We start from the raw sequence: 17,954 nt of genomic DNA, 5'->3' as shown, positions 1-17,954 counted from the left end.
CCCTGGCCCATTGGAAGACTTTCGGGGTCCCTGCAGCATGGCTTCAGCGGACAGCTGAGACGCGCAAGACGCTCGCTTCTAGGCTCCGAAGCGAAGCTGGGGGTTAGGTAGGTCCAATCCGTCCATCTGTCCACCCACCTGCCAAACCAACGAACACGTTGATGATACTGCGACGTCGCGATTCTACATCCTGTAACTCCCAAAGCGGCAAAGCATTCAGACGCCAATTGAACCATCGCCTCTTCTATCTCTGCATTCGACCACATTCCGGTGTTCTCGATACTAAAGGGACTCGGCGCCGGTTCGCATGCATAGCACACCCCTGATGGTTCGATAGAAGACCCTCAGCACAATGGCCGACGTGGCAGAGTTTACAGCTTTGGAGGCCGCGGCAGGCAAACCTCCTGCTGCCGAGACGCCTGCCGCTACTCTGCACCCGGAAAATACTAACAAGTTCCAGCATGCCATATCAGCTTGGAGAAGTAGGTACCAATGGGAATCAATAAAGACACATTTAGACAGTGACTAAAGCTGTACAGACGTCGATCTGACTTCGTTGGTCTCAACCCTTGACAACACCGCCTCGGACATTGTCACGTACCAACGAGATTCCACCATACAACGGAAGGATCTGGCACAGAAGACCAAGGATTTCCGCAAACATGATGACGCTACCAAGTTGACCGAAATCAAGGGCTTGCTCAAGGCCTACCAGACCTTTATCGACCTCCTGACGAACCACTCCAAATCCACCAACTCGGCTTTCTTGCAAGTATACTCGGCGCTGTCGGATGCCCCCGACCCCTACCCTCTCCTGGAAGCGTCGGTAGACTCTATGCTGGTCTCCGAGGATACGCTACCCAAGCTGACCGAAGAGAACCAACATCTACAAAAGAACATCACCAGTCTCACATCGCAGCTCGAAGAAACAGAGTCGAGATTGCAGTCGGAGAGCACAGCCCGAAAGCAGCTGGAAGGCAACCTGGAGAGCAAGGTCAAAGAGGTCGAGTCCTCTTGGGCCGCCGTCTTGGAGGAGAAGAAGGACAATTGGGAAGCAAAGGAAAAGGCGTTGGAGGAGAAGGTAGAAAACCAAGAGAGACTCTTGACGGAGATCAAGGCCAGCTATGAGGTGAACCAGCGCCTGAAGGGATCCGAGGATGCCGAATCGGAAGGCAACCGTGGCCATGTGACGAGCGCCGAGCTTGAGATGGTCAACTCGGACCTGGAACGTACAAGCGCAAGACTAGCTGAAGTCGAGGCACGCAATGAGCAACTGCGACTTGATCTTGCCCAGTCCAAGTCACATGTGCAAACGCAAGGACCTGCACCCGAGGATGATCCTGCGTATATACGTGTTCGATCGGAGAATTCCTCCTTGATTCGCAAGCTTGACTCCGCCAGAGTAGAGAAAGAGGCGTACAAGCGAGACATCGACACCAGGCTCCGGAGTCTCGAGAGAGAGGCAGGATTACTGAAAGACGAACGTGATGCGCTAAAAGCCAAGGTTCAAAAATGGAGTGACTACGACGATGTCAAGCAAGAACTTGAGGTCCTCAAGAGCATCGAGTTTGCGACTGGCGACGATGAGGACATGATTGCTAGCGCTGCAGACTCGAACGGGGCAGCCACGAAAGAAAAGGGGGGACACCTTGGAGCAGCTGCTGTTAGCCAGGAACAAGAAGCTGAGCGATGAGCTTACCATATTGCGTGTCTCTCACCAAGACCTGCAGACGAGGTTGGAGAACCTACAGGAGGAGATGTCTAGGACGAACGCCGACCTGGAGAGGTCGCAGAACCTGAATACTCAGCTCGAGAATGACCTAGCAAACCTGCAAGCCGAGGGGCAGAATGCGTTCCCATCTGGGGCTTCTGTAGCCGGCACCTACACACGTTACGCGCCATCCGTCGCGCCCCCAAGAACAATGAGGGGAGGTAGGACGTCCCCCACGTCATCCATCATTTCTGGATTCAACCCCAGAGACGGTGGCTTCGGCGGTGGTGAGCCCATGGGAGGTGGCTCTGGCATGCTTCCTATGATTACGGCGCAGAGGGATCGCTTCAAGAAGCGTATTACTCAACTGGAAAACGAGCTATCCGAATCGCACCGCGCGATATCCCAGCTGCGGCAAGAGACAGCGGCTCTGCAAAAGGACAATCTTCAACTATACGAGAAGACCCGTTACGTATCGACATACAACCGAGGTGGCGCCTCAGCGTCCTCTTCATCCGCGTTCTCCTCCAACCCAAATCCGTCGACCATTGCCATTGGCGGTAGTGCGAACCCGGGTATAGCCTTGGACCGGTACAGGAAAGCGTACGAATCCAACATATCACCCTTTGCCGCTTTCAGGGGCCGCGAGTCTGCACGGGCCTATAAGCGCATGAGCTGGCCCGAGCGGGTTGTCTACTCCGTGACGCGCATGGTTCTCGCGAGTCGTACAAGTCGAAACCTGTTCGCTGCGTACTGTGTCGCTCTGCACCTGCTGGTCTTCTGCTCGCTATATTGGCTCGGCACGGCAGATACCGCACAGCACGCGAGCAATCTGGGTGGCGGCGTAGCAGCAGCCATGGCTGCTGGCGGAGGCGGGTCGGCTGGCTCTGGCTCGGGGAGCAGCGGGAGTCGGGCCAAACATGGCGATTGGCAAGAAGAGGGCTTTAATGGACACTGACGGAGGCATGCCGAGAGATATTGTATATACATTGTTGAAACATTACGGAACGGATGTATACCAAGGGTGTTTTTTAAAAGGGAGTTAACTCATGATTAGTACCTCTGCCATGTACTAGTAGTTTGTAGGGTATCTGTTCGAGAAACTTGCTGTATCAGTGATAAGAGATAATGTGACTCTATGTGACATCTTATATGTTGGAGCCTTGGGATGACAGAGCAACGATCAGGTCGACTATCTGCTATGCTCATGTTGTCCGTTGATGAGGTGAAGACATGCTAGCCTGTACATTGCCTCGAGGCGACGTCGTCCCCGACGGGTAGGAAGCGGTCGTTGCTGTGCCTAACGCATTACCTGCTGTCAATGAGTACGGTACAGGCTGGTGGGCGACTTGCCTGTGCTGTTCTGGGTGGAAAAGACACCGCAGAACGTGTATCCAGAAGCCCTTCGCGGATGACGGTGATGGGCAACTATCCATCCACTTGGTAAATCAGACCATACGGATTTGTCACTGTGCTGTTGGTTGCGATTTGCAGCACTAAGGGGAAGTCTTACCACACATCTTATCTGCGTGTGTGTTTGCGTCCCAAATCAAGAAAGGCTGTCTGGAATTCTGTTCAACATTGCCAACCGCCGATCGACTTTGAGGGGCGACAGCCCGACAGATTTCTAAAAACAGCACACTCACACACACACACACACACATGCCGCAAACACCAGTACAGCATGATAACAACACGATCACGCTGGATCAGGTCTTATGCGGACTACGGATGACCACCACTACGTACCTCGTGTGTATCAGTCCAGGGATTCTATCACTCCATCACATCACTGCGTTTCGCCAAATGGCGGTATGGAGAGAGTCCGTAGTCATCCGCGGCCAAAGATAGGCCACTGTCATGTCATCGAGAGCCTCGAGACTGACTTGACCTATATTAAGTATATGACAAGGGGGTGTGGGCTACGGCCCTCCCCCTCACGCCAACTTTCCTTTTACAAGTTTAGAAGGCCTACTTCATTCCCGGTGTCATTGAATCAGCCCGGCTCCTATCATCGAGGATCGACAAGAAGTACATGCTGGCTCAGGAATATATTTTTTATTCCCATGGAATATTATCGGCCTTGAGATGAATGAGAGGTAAGCTGCTTGGTAAATATCCTCAACTGGGGTGGGCCGGGTGACTTTCCTTGCCGGAGAACAAGGCTCCTGGCAACGATTCGGAAATCATGGCGCTTATCTGGATGTGTCTCTTTGTAGATCGGTGGCAGAACGGCGATCAACTTGTGACCATGAGGGCTGCCATCAAGGAATATTTGCATAGTATCCCATTCATGAAGGTCTTCTGACGCTTCGACAGCGCAACTTATGGGCGTGTGCGAAGTGAATGGCCCGGGACTCTCGAGACCCGCTACCTTACACACATGCTTTGCCCTATCTGTATCTTTTACCTGAGACTGGCCGTCCAGTTAGCGGCGACCAGTCTGTCATGTGGCAGATGTGTCGTACATAGCGGGACAGGCCGCTGCCAGATACACAAACTGGAAGAGAGACCAGGACTCCACGGGAACTGCTTCCAGGGTGGAAGTGGCAAGACATTCCAACCCCAAAAGAGACAGGCTGGGCGAAACTCGTGTAAGTAGTCCGTCCTCCTCTGTGTCAGTACGTAAAATGACCTTGTGTGAGGAAAAGTATGTTTGCTAATAATTGTAGAGGAGGCAGGTTTACGCGCGCAATACTCACACCAACACGGCATCCGTTACCCGGGATATGGTCGGACGAGCGAGACGCCCGGCAATGGACGGGTTTTGGTCGAAGACGGATATGGGGGCTCGTCCTATCGTGAGCCAAGTGTATGCCTGTCTCTCCATTCAATCTATATGTCTGGCACACACCAATGCAAGCAGGCGGTCATACGGCATACCTACATGTATGCCGGGGGGTCGGGGGTTGGGCCAGGCAAATGAGATGGCTTCATCTGTCCGCTGTGCAGTCAGAGGGCACCACGTCGGTAGCGATAGAGCAGAGCGAGTACCGGCTAGCAGCAGCTAGCCAGCAAGGAAGGAGCATCAATGTTCAAAGAATCCACAGAAGCGGGCAAATTAACGAGAGAAAGTGGGCAAATTGGAAAAAGAAAGAAAGAAAGAAAGATGATCCACATGGTGACATGGCCGCGGCCCACGCGGCCAATAACGATGTAGACAATTTGGGTTAATTATAGCAACCCTTCATCTCGTTTGCTCTTCTTCCGCGCTTGCTGCTATTTCGAGCGCATCCCCCACCGAACAGCTAACCGCCGCCATGGAAAATGGATGTGACCCTCCACCACGCCTGGGGACTAATGTCGCTCTTATGCAGACATTTCGATGAGCTATCATCAAATCAAATCCAAATTTGCCCGCTTTGAGAGGTCCTTCTGGATCGACGACTTGTTGTTCTTCCCGCCCACCGCTCCATTTCAATATTAGCCCATATCAGATCTGATATATGGCCAAGCATTCTTGATTTCTTTTTTTATCTTGTTCCACAGATCTGGAGGATACGCAGCATCCCCCTCTCATCCATCAAATCTCGCGCGCTTCCGCACCACCACCTTTCTGTGGAAAGCAGGGTTAATTATTCACAGAAGTCTGGTTGACCCCACCTATTTTACTTACTCAATCTTGTCCTGATGATATGCATGGCCAGCATATGGCAATATGGAAAGCCGTCTTTCCGGGGGAGCCACCGTTTAGATCTTAGCCCGGAAAAGCTATTCTCGCATCTCACATCCTGAGCTTGCCCGCATTAGAGCCTCCCTCCCCGTTTCGTTTCCCGGTACGCTAGGATGGAGCTATGGATACGTAGCTCTGACTAAACTGCGGATGATCCTATCGAAGGATGGGAAATCTAGAATCGTGGAAGAAGCTCTTAGTAAGGGAAGTGTTACTATTCTGCGTGCCCCGTCGCTATTGTCATCCATCTCGTCGTACTTTTTTCGGTCCTTTCGCGTGTGACTGTTGCTATCTTGTCTCATCGTGACCTGATGACAGCAACAAACCTCCGTTTTTCGCCCTCCTTTGTAAGAGAGGGTGGTATGAAGGATGCATCGTCTGTATTGCCTGTATGTTCTTCTTCTTTGCCTCCGGCCAGGCAAAACAGGTTCTCAGCTCAAGTAGGCAGGTAGGTAGGTAGGTATCTGAGAGCGGTGGACATCAGCAGCAGCAGCACTCACATGCACGACGAGACCACCACCAGCCGTCAAACACCAAGCGTTTTGCCGCCTGCACTTGCTCGCCTGAGGGGGAGGAGGAGGAGGGGGTACCGCAAAGAAACGACGGCCAGAGAATTTGGCGAGTTGCGGACCAGGAAAAACGGCCCTGGCGCTTGCACTTCGAACAAGGGGGCCGGGGGTGGTGGACACAGACGGGGAACAGGGGGAGGTTGTGATCCCTGCTTGCCGCTGGACCAATGACAGCTGAAGACGCACCACGACAGGGCCTTGTTTACCCTGCTAGTATGCCCTGGTTGCAGATCGCTTGGCGGGCCATACAGACGCACCCGTTCTTCAACCTACAGGGTCGTTTTTCCATATGCGTCGCCCAATAGCAGCCTGCCAATGGCCTTCAACGGCCCTCCGTCAGACTCATCGGCGGCGGCTGCTGCCAACTTGTTCTTGTGTTCTGCGCGGGCGCCCAAGGTACCCTCCACACCAGATTCGAGCGCGCCGAGTACCTTGGGGCCGTCCCCCGTCGTCTCACGTTGACGAATTGCCCATGAGCCAAAACGGGAAATTACACGAAGCAATAGGTATGCATGCGCCGGCCGGGGCACAGGCACAGGCATGGGCATGGGTATGGGGCATGGGCAATTCTTCAATCAATATAATTCTGCTGCCGCTTGTGCACACGAGTATAATAGGAAACACCACATCCCACTTACAAGCTGGCAGGTCCTAGATCTATCTTCAAGCCATCTATCTTTCCACAGGTTCAACCACAGTATATCTCGTTGGTTAATCCTTTCCGTTTTCTTTCCTTATAATTTCTCGGGTTCCTCTCTTCATAGTCTTTCCTATCTAACGGGTCTTTTCCAATCTGCTGCTGGGATTTCTTCAACCGGGTCGCGCTTTCCATCCAGTCTTCTTCACTCTTGCCGAAGGGAAATTTCTGGGCTCGGCGGGTCTTGTCTTGTCTTCCTCAACCACTTACAAGGAAACAACCAAACAATACCAACATCGATTGAATCTCAACCTCACCTGGGCCACAAATCTACCTCGATCTCGCCTCGCCACCAACCACCAGTCACATATCCAAGATGCGTTGCTCGATACTGTTCACGTCGGCACTGAGTGCATCGACGGTCATCGCCGTCCCCACATGGCCCGCCTTCAGCAAGAGCGTGCCCATGCCTGCTCAACTCGAGACAATGTCCTCATGGTTCAACGCGCTGGCGAAAGTAGTCCAAGACGGCCGAGCATCTCCTCGGAACCCCGTATGCGACTTGTCGCAAGTCAAGCTACGTACGTACCAACCTACACATTGCCAGCACCTACGCAAGCCCAGCCACTAACATCAAGTCCAGCGGAGTCCGCCCTCCCGCCGCCTAGCGCTGGCCTCTACCTCAAGCACGTCGCCGTCGGCCGTGGCACGCAGAACTACACCTGCGACACGTCAAACCCCAGCAGCGCTCCCGTCCTCTTCGGTGCCGTCGCGACCCTGTTCAACGCCAGCTGCATCGCGAGCTCGTACCCCGACGTCCTCCAGCTGGTGCCCAAGACGGCTCTACAGTTCGACCTGCCCGCGGCGGCCGGTGGTCCTCCCCGCCCTGCCGGTGGTCCCGGTGGTCCTGGTGGTCCTGGCGGCCCGGCCGAGAAGATGGGTCCCATCGACTACGTGCTCTCGGGCCACCACTTCTTCACCGACGTTACGACTCCCTACTTCAACCTCGACACGACGCCCGGCTCGCAGTACGGCACCATCCCCTGCGCCAAGCTCAACCAGACCGCCGCCCCGGCCGACGCGCCCAAGGGCCAGCAGGGCGAGGCCGCCGTCGCCTGGCTCAAGCTGCGCTCCAAGGACGGCGCCACCGGCGACCTGCAAGAGGTCTACCGCGTCGGCACCGCAGGCGGCAGCTCGCCGGCTACATGCGAGGGCATGCCCTCCTCATTCGAGGTACAATACTCGGCGGAGTAAGTTCCCCTCACTCGCACTCGACAGTTTCATATAGTACCCAGACTAACCAAGATTCTTTTCTTGCAGATACTGGTTCTACGCCGGATCAAAACCCAAGTACGACTAAATCAGGGATTGGTCGACGAGGGAGAAGACAAAGCAGTGCTGTATAATTACAAGTCGGCGAGACTGGGTTGCTCGCCCTGAAAGCATGATACCTAACAAAAAACAAAAATGAACATACACACAAACACACCCGGATACATTCTTATTACTGTCCGCACCTTTAGTAGTACCGCCTGGCGTTTCTGGGCGTTTTGCATTTCTCCTACATACTTATTAGTATAGGCCTCCATTGTTATTGCAATGACGAATGACCTTCTTCTTTTCCCTAAAGATATCTCTTCAAACTTGACCTGTGCTGGTGTTTGGCCATGACCCTACGGCCAGAACTACGGCTAGTCTTTCCATCCATGATCCCATCAACCATTATTGTCAGGGATATAGCCTTAGCTGTTACCAGATGTTAGGGTACCAGCTGATCGGAACTGCTTGGCGCACAAACAGCGCTTGGACCTTTTCGGGGCTCGGATGAAACATACACAGGAACATCATCACAACCAACATCCATCACGAAAAGCCGCACTGCATTAGCCGTTACGGGGAAACGCAGTGTGGCAAGTAAGTGTGCAGCTCGGCTTGATTCAGGTGGTGGTAGCAACCACATCATATCAGCCCCAAGCGTATAACCATTGTAACCCTCGATCTGACATGAGACGGGGATATGAGTTGCGGCTATATGACCTGACCCCTTCTCTCAACATGGATTGTCTGTTGGTTGGCTGTATATATTGCATATCTTACGATAAAGTGGTCATCTATCTGGCACGATGAGAGGTAAGCCCTAGTTAGATAGAGGAGAAGGGGGAGGAGACAGGGTCCTTATGCACGCCAGAATCTCTCAGTCACCGTTTGGGAATTCCCTCTTGGCGATCCGGAGTCTTGGGTTCACGTGCTCTGTGCAGTCAATCTTTCTCTTCCCCACGTCCAACAACTACGCGGGCCGATTTCGGGTCATGGCTGTGTAGGTAGGTAATGAAACGAGGTAAGGAGTGTTGGCCGCGAGCAGGCTTCTACTTGGCATTGACCTTGCTTACTAGAGGGATGCATCGATGTGTGTTCCCAACAACAACATGAACGGCAACGATCAAGGCCAAACTGCACTCATTGATTATACACTCCTCGGGAAAGAGCGCTATGCAGTCCTTGGTTCGTATCTTGAGCCGCATTACCGGCCAGCGTGCATCAAAAGAACGAGCATCGCCAAAATGTATGCGCCGGGCCGTAGGCATCCCGCACACCACCCAGGCCCATTCAGACTGAATTTACACGACATGATTGCCACATGCAGTCAGCAATTTCAAGTCGTAAATCTCGTCGGCATGCAACCTCACCATTCTCCAGGCACCAGTGAGGTAGACAAGAATGCTGTTTTGTTGTTGGTTGATGGCAGGTAACAGGCCAGGGCAGACTTTCGTGATGCCTGAAACGCCAACCGGAAATCACACACAGCCCAAGAGGAAAGAACCCCCCGGCCGTCAATCCCCCACATGTCCACTGCCAGGGCTGAAACAAGGTTGAATCCACCACCCTTCGGCCCCCCTAGTTCAAAGCCTAGGCCACTATGAAACTCGTGCATTTGGATGTCTGTCTCTGAGTTTCAGCACTTCCAAGCTGGGCAGATAAGGCAGCATGGCAATGCATATCATAAAACATCAGTGGATGAAATAGGGTGAGCAATATGTCCTCTGAGCTATCGTGCACGGAATTAGGGAAGTCATTTTAGGATCCTTGACCAGGTAGGTAAAGAAGATCGACGTGGCTGGCTGTCGTGGTCCAATCTTCTAGGAGACAGTGTAATGTGACATATCGGACAGCATGCATCACAATAATAATCAGGTCTCTGTAGGCTTTTGGTCTGTAACCCCCTCGCCCTCCTTATCATCTCATCATAACCTGACGACATGTTTGATCGTCTTCCCAGGATTCTCGCCATGTCCCGAGGGAATGGATCAAGCGACCGACGAAAACCATGGCCACCCGAGAACCATGCAGCCCCGAAGTATGCAAGTCATCAAGCCCCCTTAGCCCCTTTGTTTCTGCCTCTGGCCTCTAGCAGTGGCTAATTGCCCAAGGGATGCCAAAAAGTCGCATGTTTCGCCCTACATCTGTTTAGAAACAAGCGACAACGTGAATGCACAAGAGCCCCAGTTGCAACATCCGCGTGGACTACTCATCATCGCTCTGGATACATCGGGGCCCTCTTGAGTTCTACCAAGCGCACGTTGAGTCTTGTACGTGCTGGCAGAGACTTGCACATATGGGCAGGCGGTAGTATGCATGCTTCAGCGATGCCACTCGTGCTCTTGTCTATATTCACTCGTAGGGCTTATCGCCGCCATATGCAGGCTACCTCAAAAGAGATATCTTATTGATAGATATCCAGATCGCAAATTTTCCAGTCCGGGTCGCAGGTAGATCGGGTGGATCAGCCTTCCATTTCGGTGTCCTCGCCGCCACCACCCTTCCTCCGGCTCTCTACGCGCTTCCGCGAGGCATCCTTAGCATCCGAAATCCATTTACCGTAAGCGCCGTTGCCCTCTTTTAGCTTCTCTTGCACAACGCCTTGGAGCACGGCACCAGCGAAGCCTACGAAGTTGTGCCTTCGCAGGGCGTTCTCGAACTGCCAATCCCTGCGCTTGCGCTCCTCCCGCTCCAGCATGTCCAAGTCGCCAATCTCCCGGGCCTTTATCCGCAGATCCCGCACCATGGCCATGAGGTTGAACCGGATCTCCGACATTTCGTACCGCCCAATCCGTCGTTGCAGGACATCCATGACCTTGGTGGGGAACTCGTCTGTCGAGCAGGGGCCGTGGCTGATGGGCGCGGGCTGGAGGCCGTCGAGCTCGTACAACTTGCCAGCAATGGGCGTGTAGGCGACAAAGTGGAAGGCGTCCTCCGTCTCGCCGCTCGTCCGCTGCGTCTCGTCGACAAAGGGGCTGCTCTTCGCGAAGCTGTTGTGGACGTCGCGGATGAGCTCGCTGTTGCTCAGGGCCTCGCCGCGGAACTCGGGCGGCAGCATCATGGTGAATTCGCGGAACTCGCGGAGCGGGCCGCCCATCTCGACGTCGCCCTCCTTGTTCATCAACACCGAGAGTAGCGCCTGGGTGCCGCATGCGTTCTGGATGGTCTGGGCGGCGAAGAAGAGGCTTTCGGAAGCATCGCGATCGAATTCGCCGTCGAGTGGCTTGTCGGTTGACGTGTACGGTTCGTTGGTAGGGTACTTGAACAGAAAGATGACGCCATAGACGGGGTATAGCGAGGCGAGGGCGTCGGGCTCCAGCGTCAAGAGCTCCTCAAACTGTACGTCCTTGACACCGAGGTTGTCGAGCAGGTAGGTGAAAACACCCTGGACGCGCAAGTGAGGTCAGTTACGTTCTGTGCAGGAGCTATCTGCGTTGACCTCATTTTCGCTGCATGCAGGCATCAAAGTATGGGGAGCATTACCGCATCCGACTCAACTAGGAGGGCAGGTTAGTAACGATACAGCGAAAGACTGTCGTGATTGCCAGCTTACTCGTATTCCATCCTCCACTCATTTTGGATTAGTATCCAAGTGCGCAGTCCTGGTAGTGCTGGCCAGGGACAGACGATGTTGAAGCGAATCAAGACCGCAAAGTAAAATAGATTCTGCAACGTAGTTGCTTGTTCGTGGTGGCTTGTAGTAGTATGTCTCAATCGCGGTTCCAGTTGGTGTATGGTTGTTTGTAGCATCACTTGGCGTGCTGGATGTAGCTATGGTGGGTCAATGGCCACCCTGTGAGATAAGATAAGCACGATGGCCAATTAGGCCCATGACGACAAGTCGTGCCTGCCATCCCTACCAGGTACTAACTACTGCTATGATGTTCTCCAGCCCAGGGCCCGAGGCGCTATTTCGACGACGTACCATTCACGTTGCACTTTATAGGTGTAGATTAGATGAACACATTAATCAAAGCATGGCAAATCCATTTTTGTGTATCCTTCTACCTAAAAATCTAATGTTACAGGTGCATGTCCGAGACACATTAGCTGACTTGGTTGTCCCTCTATATACACAGAACTCTGCTCCCAGTTGGCCCAAGGACTATGGCCAGGTCATGATCCCCTAATCCCAGTTTTGGCCGTACCGCATAACTGGGTTAACATCGTCCCGTCCCTCTGGTGCTAGCAAGGCCTGCAAAACATCAAGTTGGTGGCCTCGCCTCCGTCTGGGCTCTCTCAAAAAGAGTCCAAACCCCGATATCATCTCCTCCCTCTTGATGACCTTAGTGGCCCGTTCTCAGCTCTTGTTCGGAAATGGGGCGGCCATCGTAGTGTGGGTGGACGACAGCATCTTTGTCCTCGGTCGATCCATTACGAGAGCTGCTTCGTCCGCCGCTGTCATTGTCCACGAGCTCCACTGCGACCTTGTGCTCTTCACCACGGCGGCCTTTACCACCGATCTTGTTCCGTATGAACAGCATCCACTTGGGCACGTCTTTCTTGCCCATGCTCCAATGGTACACCTCTTTCTGGTCCCAGTTGGATGGCACAATCTTCCCATCAGAGAAGTGCACAACGAACCATATCATGGTATTGAGAGTAATGTAAATCAGCATGCCGCTGAAAACTCGTTAGCACTACGATGCCCTATCGTTGTTTAAGGGGGTTGGGGGATAATACGCACGCTATGAGGCCATACGCAACACTGTAGCTGAAAGGCATGAACGCTAGCGTCACAAAGGAAGGGACTGCGTCACCAATGTAAGCCCAGTTGATGTTGGTGACCTGGCGAATCATGAGACATCCGACCTATAGGTCCGATGGAGATTAGTGGAAAGCAGCAGCAGTCGAAGGTAGAGAGAGCATCTTACCAGAACGAGGGTGGGCCCAGTTGCCCAGGGCGGGACGGATGCGAGGACCGGTGCAAAGAACAGAGATATCAGGAAGCAAAAACCAACTGTCATAGCCGTTAGGCCGGTGCGGCCACCTTCTGCGATCCCAGCGCCGCTTTCAATAAAAGCAGTTACTGGAGAGCAGCCGAAAAGTGACCCAATGGAGATGCATACTGCGTCAGTGCAGTACGCGATTGTCGATCGAGGGAAGTCGCCATCGTCCTCCACAACGCCGCAAAACTTGGCCATTGAATAAAGAGTAGCTGTACAGTCGATGATGTCAACGTACAAGAAGGTCACCAGTGCGAGTATGAACTGTGTTGTACTGGCCCCTTCAAGATTCCACTGCTGTGCGTTGAGGATTTTCTGGATCGGGTGGAAGGCAACAATGGGCTTGAAAAACTCGAGTCGATCATTTCCAGCATCGGTGTCCGGGAAATATGAGAATGTAGTATCTCGCCTGTATCAATGTTGGAAGGGTTCCCTTTCATGCAAAGGTGAGGGAGATGGTACTTACGGCCACGAGATCACAGATACAAGAGTGATGCCAATGACGATCGCGCTTTTGACCTTGAAGGCCATCAGGAAAGCCACAAAGATGCCGCCAACAAATATTCCGATCCACATCTGGACAAAGGGGTTGGTCAGCCAAGCAAAGATCATGCATCCTCATTCAATAATGATTCCAACTTACAGATGGGTTGCTCATGACACTATCTTGACATTCCCCATGATTGTCTAGACGGTTGGCAGGACAGCCACCAATGGCCACTGGGGTTGTGAGACCGCCGGTGATGGCGCCTAAGCCAGCGGAATATGACAGACCAATCTCGGTCAGGAAGAGACCAATACCCACACCACAGGCTGTCTTAATTGTAGCAGGAATCATCTTGACCAGCCACTGTCGCATCCCTGTCAAAGCTAGAATCAAGAAGATGAAGCCCTCGACAAACACTGCGGTGAGAGCAATGCGGTAGGGCACCATGCCACTACCATGAATTCCGACGACTTGGTAGGTGAAGTATGCGTTCAAACCCATACCGGGACTGTTCCAAGTCAGCTGATGTTCGCTATAACAGTCAATGAATCAATAATCACCCTAAAGCCACTGGAAGATTTGTCAGGAAGCCAAAGGCAATACTCGCCAGCCCTGACAAGGCAGCAGTCGAGGTGACCAGGTCCTGCTTCAGGACTGCGATAGGAGGTCAGCTCAAATACTCTAGAAGAATATGATGTTACGCACCATTTAGGCAAGCGTCGTAGCTTGCATCTCCGTCGCATTTGATGCCATCAGGCCTAGTCGGTGCCGTGCAGATGCAAGTGCCCCCAGAATCCGCGAGGATGGTAGACTATCAAGAGTATGTTAACGGTGTTGAACTTAGAAATGTGTGGGTGCGTATTGGGTGCTATGACTTACATTGACGGCAATGATGTATGCCATGGTGGCGAAGGTGGCGAAGCCAGCCCGTATCTCGCGATAGAAAGATGCGCCTGGGATTTGTTTGGGCTGCGGTATCAACGGTCAGTACAATGGGTGTCGCCGGAGTCATTCAGACCCAGAAGAAACCAAGATAACTCACATGACCAGAGCCGTCAAGACGAAAAACCCGACCAAAGGTAGAGCGGTTAATGCGATCCTCCCAAACGACGGTCTTGTCCACGGCCTTCTGGAAGAGCCCTTGAAGCCCCATCGTGCTATCTGGTGCTCTGCAAGCAGCTGGTGTCTCTGGGAGGTGCGTATTCCAGCCAGTCACGAGTCTTGTACGGTCGAAAAAGGCAGAATTGGGTCGCCAAAGGTATGAATGAGAGTGGCCGTTGTTCTTGCACGGGGCCCATACGAGGACTTCGTCCCTAGGCGCGATGTAAGTACGCCAATGTAGCCAGAAGTGACAAATCGAATGAATGTAGCAAATTCGTCGAAATGGGAAATGGTTACTTGGCTAGGGGACGGCAAACCAACCTTGGGTACGAAGGAGACACGAAATCGAAATTAGTGGTGACACCAACTCGTTACCGATCCTGCACCCCAGAACGCGGGAGGAAGTGAGATGTTTCTGGCGTGTCTGAAAGATGACGAAAGATGAAGAGGGAACGGCCAAAGGAAAAATTGCTTTGCACCTGAACCGCACACGCCAAAGGCGTAGTATGTAAACAGGAACAGGTATGCAGATACCTATGTGGTTACTACTGGCATGGTGATGATTAGCTGCCACTGCTCAAATGCTTCGAGTAGGTGCGGGAAACTCGGATGGGGAGGACAAAAATTAAATTTCGTCCAAACACATTGCTCAGGCAGGTAAGAAGTACTTACGTCAAGAGAACACACCATATTTTGACAGGATTGGTGAGGTCTGGACAAAAGAGCTTAGGACGAGAGTAGTTGATTGCTAAAGGTTGGATGGACCTTCAAGTTGGGAGTCAGGTAGGTGTTTCCCCCACCAAGCTGATGGGAAAAATGTGTAGATGGTGAAGCTGAATATGAGGAGCTGTTTTTGGGAGACCTGAGGTACCAACAGCAGAATTCAATGGCGGTGGGAATAATGCGGTCCTGTTCTTCCCAATCTCCTAGGGTCACAGATTTCCTGGAGCCCACTTGCGAAGTTGACAGCGAGAGTGATGATGTGACTTGTTCCGTACTCTGCTTCTTCAACCTTCCCCCATAATTGATTGTCTCATTTCTTATGACAGGTACGGCCAGTGGTTGGGCGTGTACGGCGAAAGCTGCTTTGGTAACCCCGATGGGATTGTGAGACGATCAAGGAACAACAGATGTGGAATTGTGCACAAAGGAGCTACTTATGGCATGGAAGTGTTACTGGACGGCCTTGCTCATCTGTACTGGATGGTCTCCCTCTAGTCTCGGCCCTCGACAAGGATCTCCTTTGGCATCTACTTGATAGGTGGTCTGTGAAAGGCCAAATGCCAGAGGAGAAGGGCCTTCTTGATGACCATATATGCAACCATGTGGGTGGTCATGTAGACTACCGAGTTGCATGCTTTTTAATAACGAACATTGTTTGTGCCAACTGTTGGGTGCCTTGCAGCAAGGTAGTCCATCCGCAGGTATCAAGTCCACATGAACATGAACATGACATCCACCCGTCAGTTTGCTATAAGATCTGTGTCCCCCGCCAGCCCCTTACCCCTATCAACGCTCACCAGTCTTTCTCGACTCTGGCAATCGTCTGGGACTCGAACATGGTAGACCCGAAAGCCCATTGGGCCCTCCTGGTTCTTGTGAACAATATTAAACTGTGCGATGCGAACATGGCCAACAGGGGCATCATTGGAAGACGTAGCAGGGATAGGCTAGGCTATGGCTAATTGCATGAGACAAGCGGATCATTTTGCATGTTAGCGACTTCGTGTAGCACCAATGGGTGTAGATGGGTGCACAAGCATGTACGTGCGACCAGAGCAGTGTCGTTCTATATCTCGTACAAAACCCCGAGGCTATCTACAGTCCAGGTCAATACCACTCTGGCCGTGCAGCTTGCTACAGGGCTGGCTAACGGCATGGTCCATCACCTTTCACCTAGGCGAATTCCCGCTGGTAATGTCACATCCGCCTTAACGTCTGATCTTTCGGACAATGAAGAATGCAAGGAGCACCAAACTATGCATGAGGACGCTGTAGATCTATGCGGTTTGTTTGGACGTCGTATCAACTGATCATTTCCCAGTAGTGGTGTGGGGCTATAGCTTCCTCCTTGCAGCAGACGTCCGGCTGAATGTGAATCAGGAGCTGATACACCGAAGACAGCGCTAATGGGATTATCTTGGAGAATAAGTCTCCGGGTCTCGTGGCTTGCCCCCATATAGGGGATATCCGGCTCAGCTGCAAGTTTCATACCAAAGGCTCGGACTGCTGCACCGAAAATCAGCTCTTGGTAGTCCCCAGGAGACGAATGTGACCTATACAAAAGCATGGCGAGTAATGATAGACGGATTCCCTTCTTAACCACCTCTGGGGGCAAGATATGATATCCAAAGCCAATTCGCAAGGAAATGATGGCATACTAGCGACCATAGGTAGGCTTCATATCCCATGAAAGTCAAAGAGGACCACCGAAATCAAGCTTTCTTTGGTTTTCCTGAAGTCAGATTCGCCCACACCACTTAACTCTTGGACTGCGGAGAGTTTCTACATGCCATGCTCACAGCTCCGAGGCTCCGATGCTAATCCATGTTGAAAGACATCAACGTGCATTTGGACACGTCTGGTACCACCCGAGTATACGGGGGAATATATTGATGTTCGGCCGAGTGGATATAAAGTAGTTGTTGTATGAACAATCCCAACCCCTGAGGGACTTCCGCACCGAAGAAGGATAGTCTCACTGCTTACTTGATTGGATACTACCCCTGTTATCAGCTGAGTGAAGAGCGATTTCAAACCGTCGTCTGTGTAGCCATTGGCTGCGGTTGTATTGTCTTTCGTAGAGTTTGTGCTGCCTCATTGCTTGAATCGGGCCCAGCGTCTAGGGTCTCGAAGCCAAGTGGGTGCAATCGATGCTGCATGGTTCGATACGAGTCCCCAAGAGACTGTCCAATCTTCTCTTGTGTGCTACTGCGCAGTTGAGTGTCACAGTCTTGATGAAGCGTCCGGTCGAGGCTCGGTAGCTCAATAGGCCCAGCAGGTCCATGGCTGGTAGATGAGCAATGATGTTTGCATGCGGATGCCTCTGGGGCGGCATCTGTACATGTCATACAATCCACTCGCTTGGTAAAGGAGAAGGACCAAACAGCAAGGCATCATGCAGAACCCAAGCAAACCTATGACCTTTTTACCCGCCCATCTGGTAATATGGGAAGGTTGTGGCGATACTCCATATCTATACGGACACGTATAGGCAGTTTAGAAGGTCATGTCTGAAGTGGAAGGATGTCGTTGCTGGTATATATCAACCACTGGCTTCAAGGAATCCTACACGTGGGCTTACAGAGTTGTTATGCACTTCAAGGCTCGGTCCAAGGCTAGGTGTCGTCCAGAACACGGAAGTACTCGATCAACGCCTGTACAACTCAAACCAGAGATTGCCCTCTTGGCTAAGAGGTAGCGTGGCCATACGAAGGCAGCACAAGACCGAAATTCCCAATCTCGATAACTTGTGCTTGACAGCCCAGGGATCGATTGGATAGCGATGTTGCG

At 52.4% G+C, this 17,954-nt stretch overlaps 4 protein-coding genes across 4 annotated transcripts; 2 read left to right on the top strand and 2 right to left on the bottom strand.

The window, feature by feature from the left end:
* Positions 1–352: 352 nt before the first annotated feature.
* PG997_012405 (Golgi membrane protein) lies at positions 353–2,669 on the top strand (the record flags this gene model as incomplete). Its single annotated transcript, XM_066816719.1, has 3 exons — positions 353–482; positions 540–1,663; positions 1,731–2,669. 3 exons carry the CDS (start codon positions 353–355, stop codon positions 2,667–2,669), a joined length of 2,193 nt encoding a protein of 730 aa, XP_066662411.1.
* A 4,297-nt stretch (positions 2,670–6,966) lies between these two features.
* PG997_012404 (uncharacterized protein) lies at positions 6,967–7,950 on the top strand (the record flags this gene model as incomplete). The annotated part of the gene is made up of 3 exons (XM_066816718.1): positions 6,967–7,171; positions 7,234–7,840; positions 7,911–7,950. 3 exons carry the CDS (start codon positions 6,967–6,969, stop codon positions 7,948–7,950), a joined length of 852 nt encoding a protein of 283 aa, XP_066662410.1.
* Positions 7,951–10,371: 2,421 nt separating this feature from the next.
* PG997_012403 (uncharacterized protein) lies at positions 10,372–11,482 on the bottom strand (the record flags this gene model as incomplete). The annotated part of the gene is made up of 3 exons (XM_066816717.1): positions 10,372–11,292; positions 11,391–11,404; positions 11,461–11,482. 3 exons carry the CDS (start codon positions 11,480–11,482, stop codon positions 10,372–10,374), a joined length of 957 nt encoding a protein of 318 aa, XP_066662409.1.
* A 711-nt stretch (positions 11,483–12,193) lies between these two features.
* On the bottom strand, positions 12,194–14,493 carry PG997_012402 (permease; the record flags this gene model as incomplete). The annotated part of the gene is made up of 9 exons (XM_066816716.1): positions 12,194–12,530; positions 12,595–12,719; positions 12,782–13,262; positions 13,320–13,429; positions 13,497–13,848; positions 13,901–13,994; positions 14,046–14,151; positions 14,220–14,309; positions 14,383–14,493. The coding sequence occupies 9 exons, from the start codon at positions 14,491–14,493 to the stop codon at positions 12,194–12,196; spliced, it is 1,806 nt and encodes a 601-aa protein (XP_066662408.1).
* Positions 14,494–17,954: the final 3,461 nt, after the last annotated feature.

This window comes from Apiospora hydei (assembly GCF_038363865.1).
Source record: "Apiospora hydei strain CBS 114990 chromosome Unknown utg000009l_segment0_segment0, whole genome shotgun sequence".
NCBI classification, from domain to species: Eukaryota; Fungi; Ascomycota; class Sordariomycetes; order Amphisphaeriales; family Apiosporaceae; genus Apiospora; species Apiospora hydei.
This window is presented reverse-complemented; position numbering and strand designations above follow the sequence as displayed.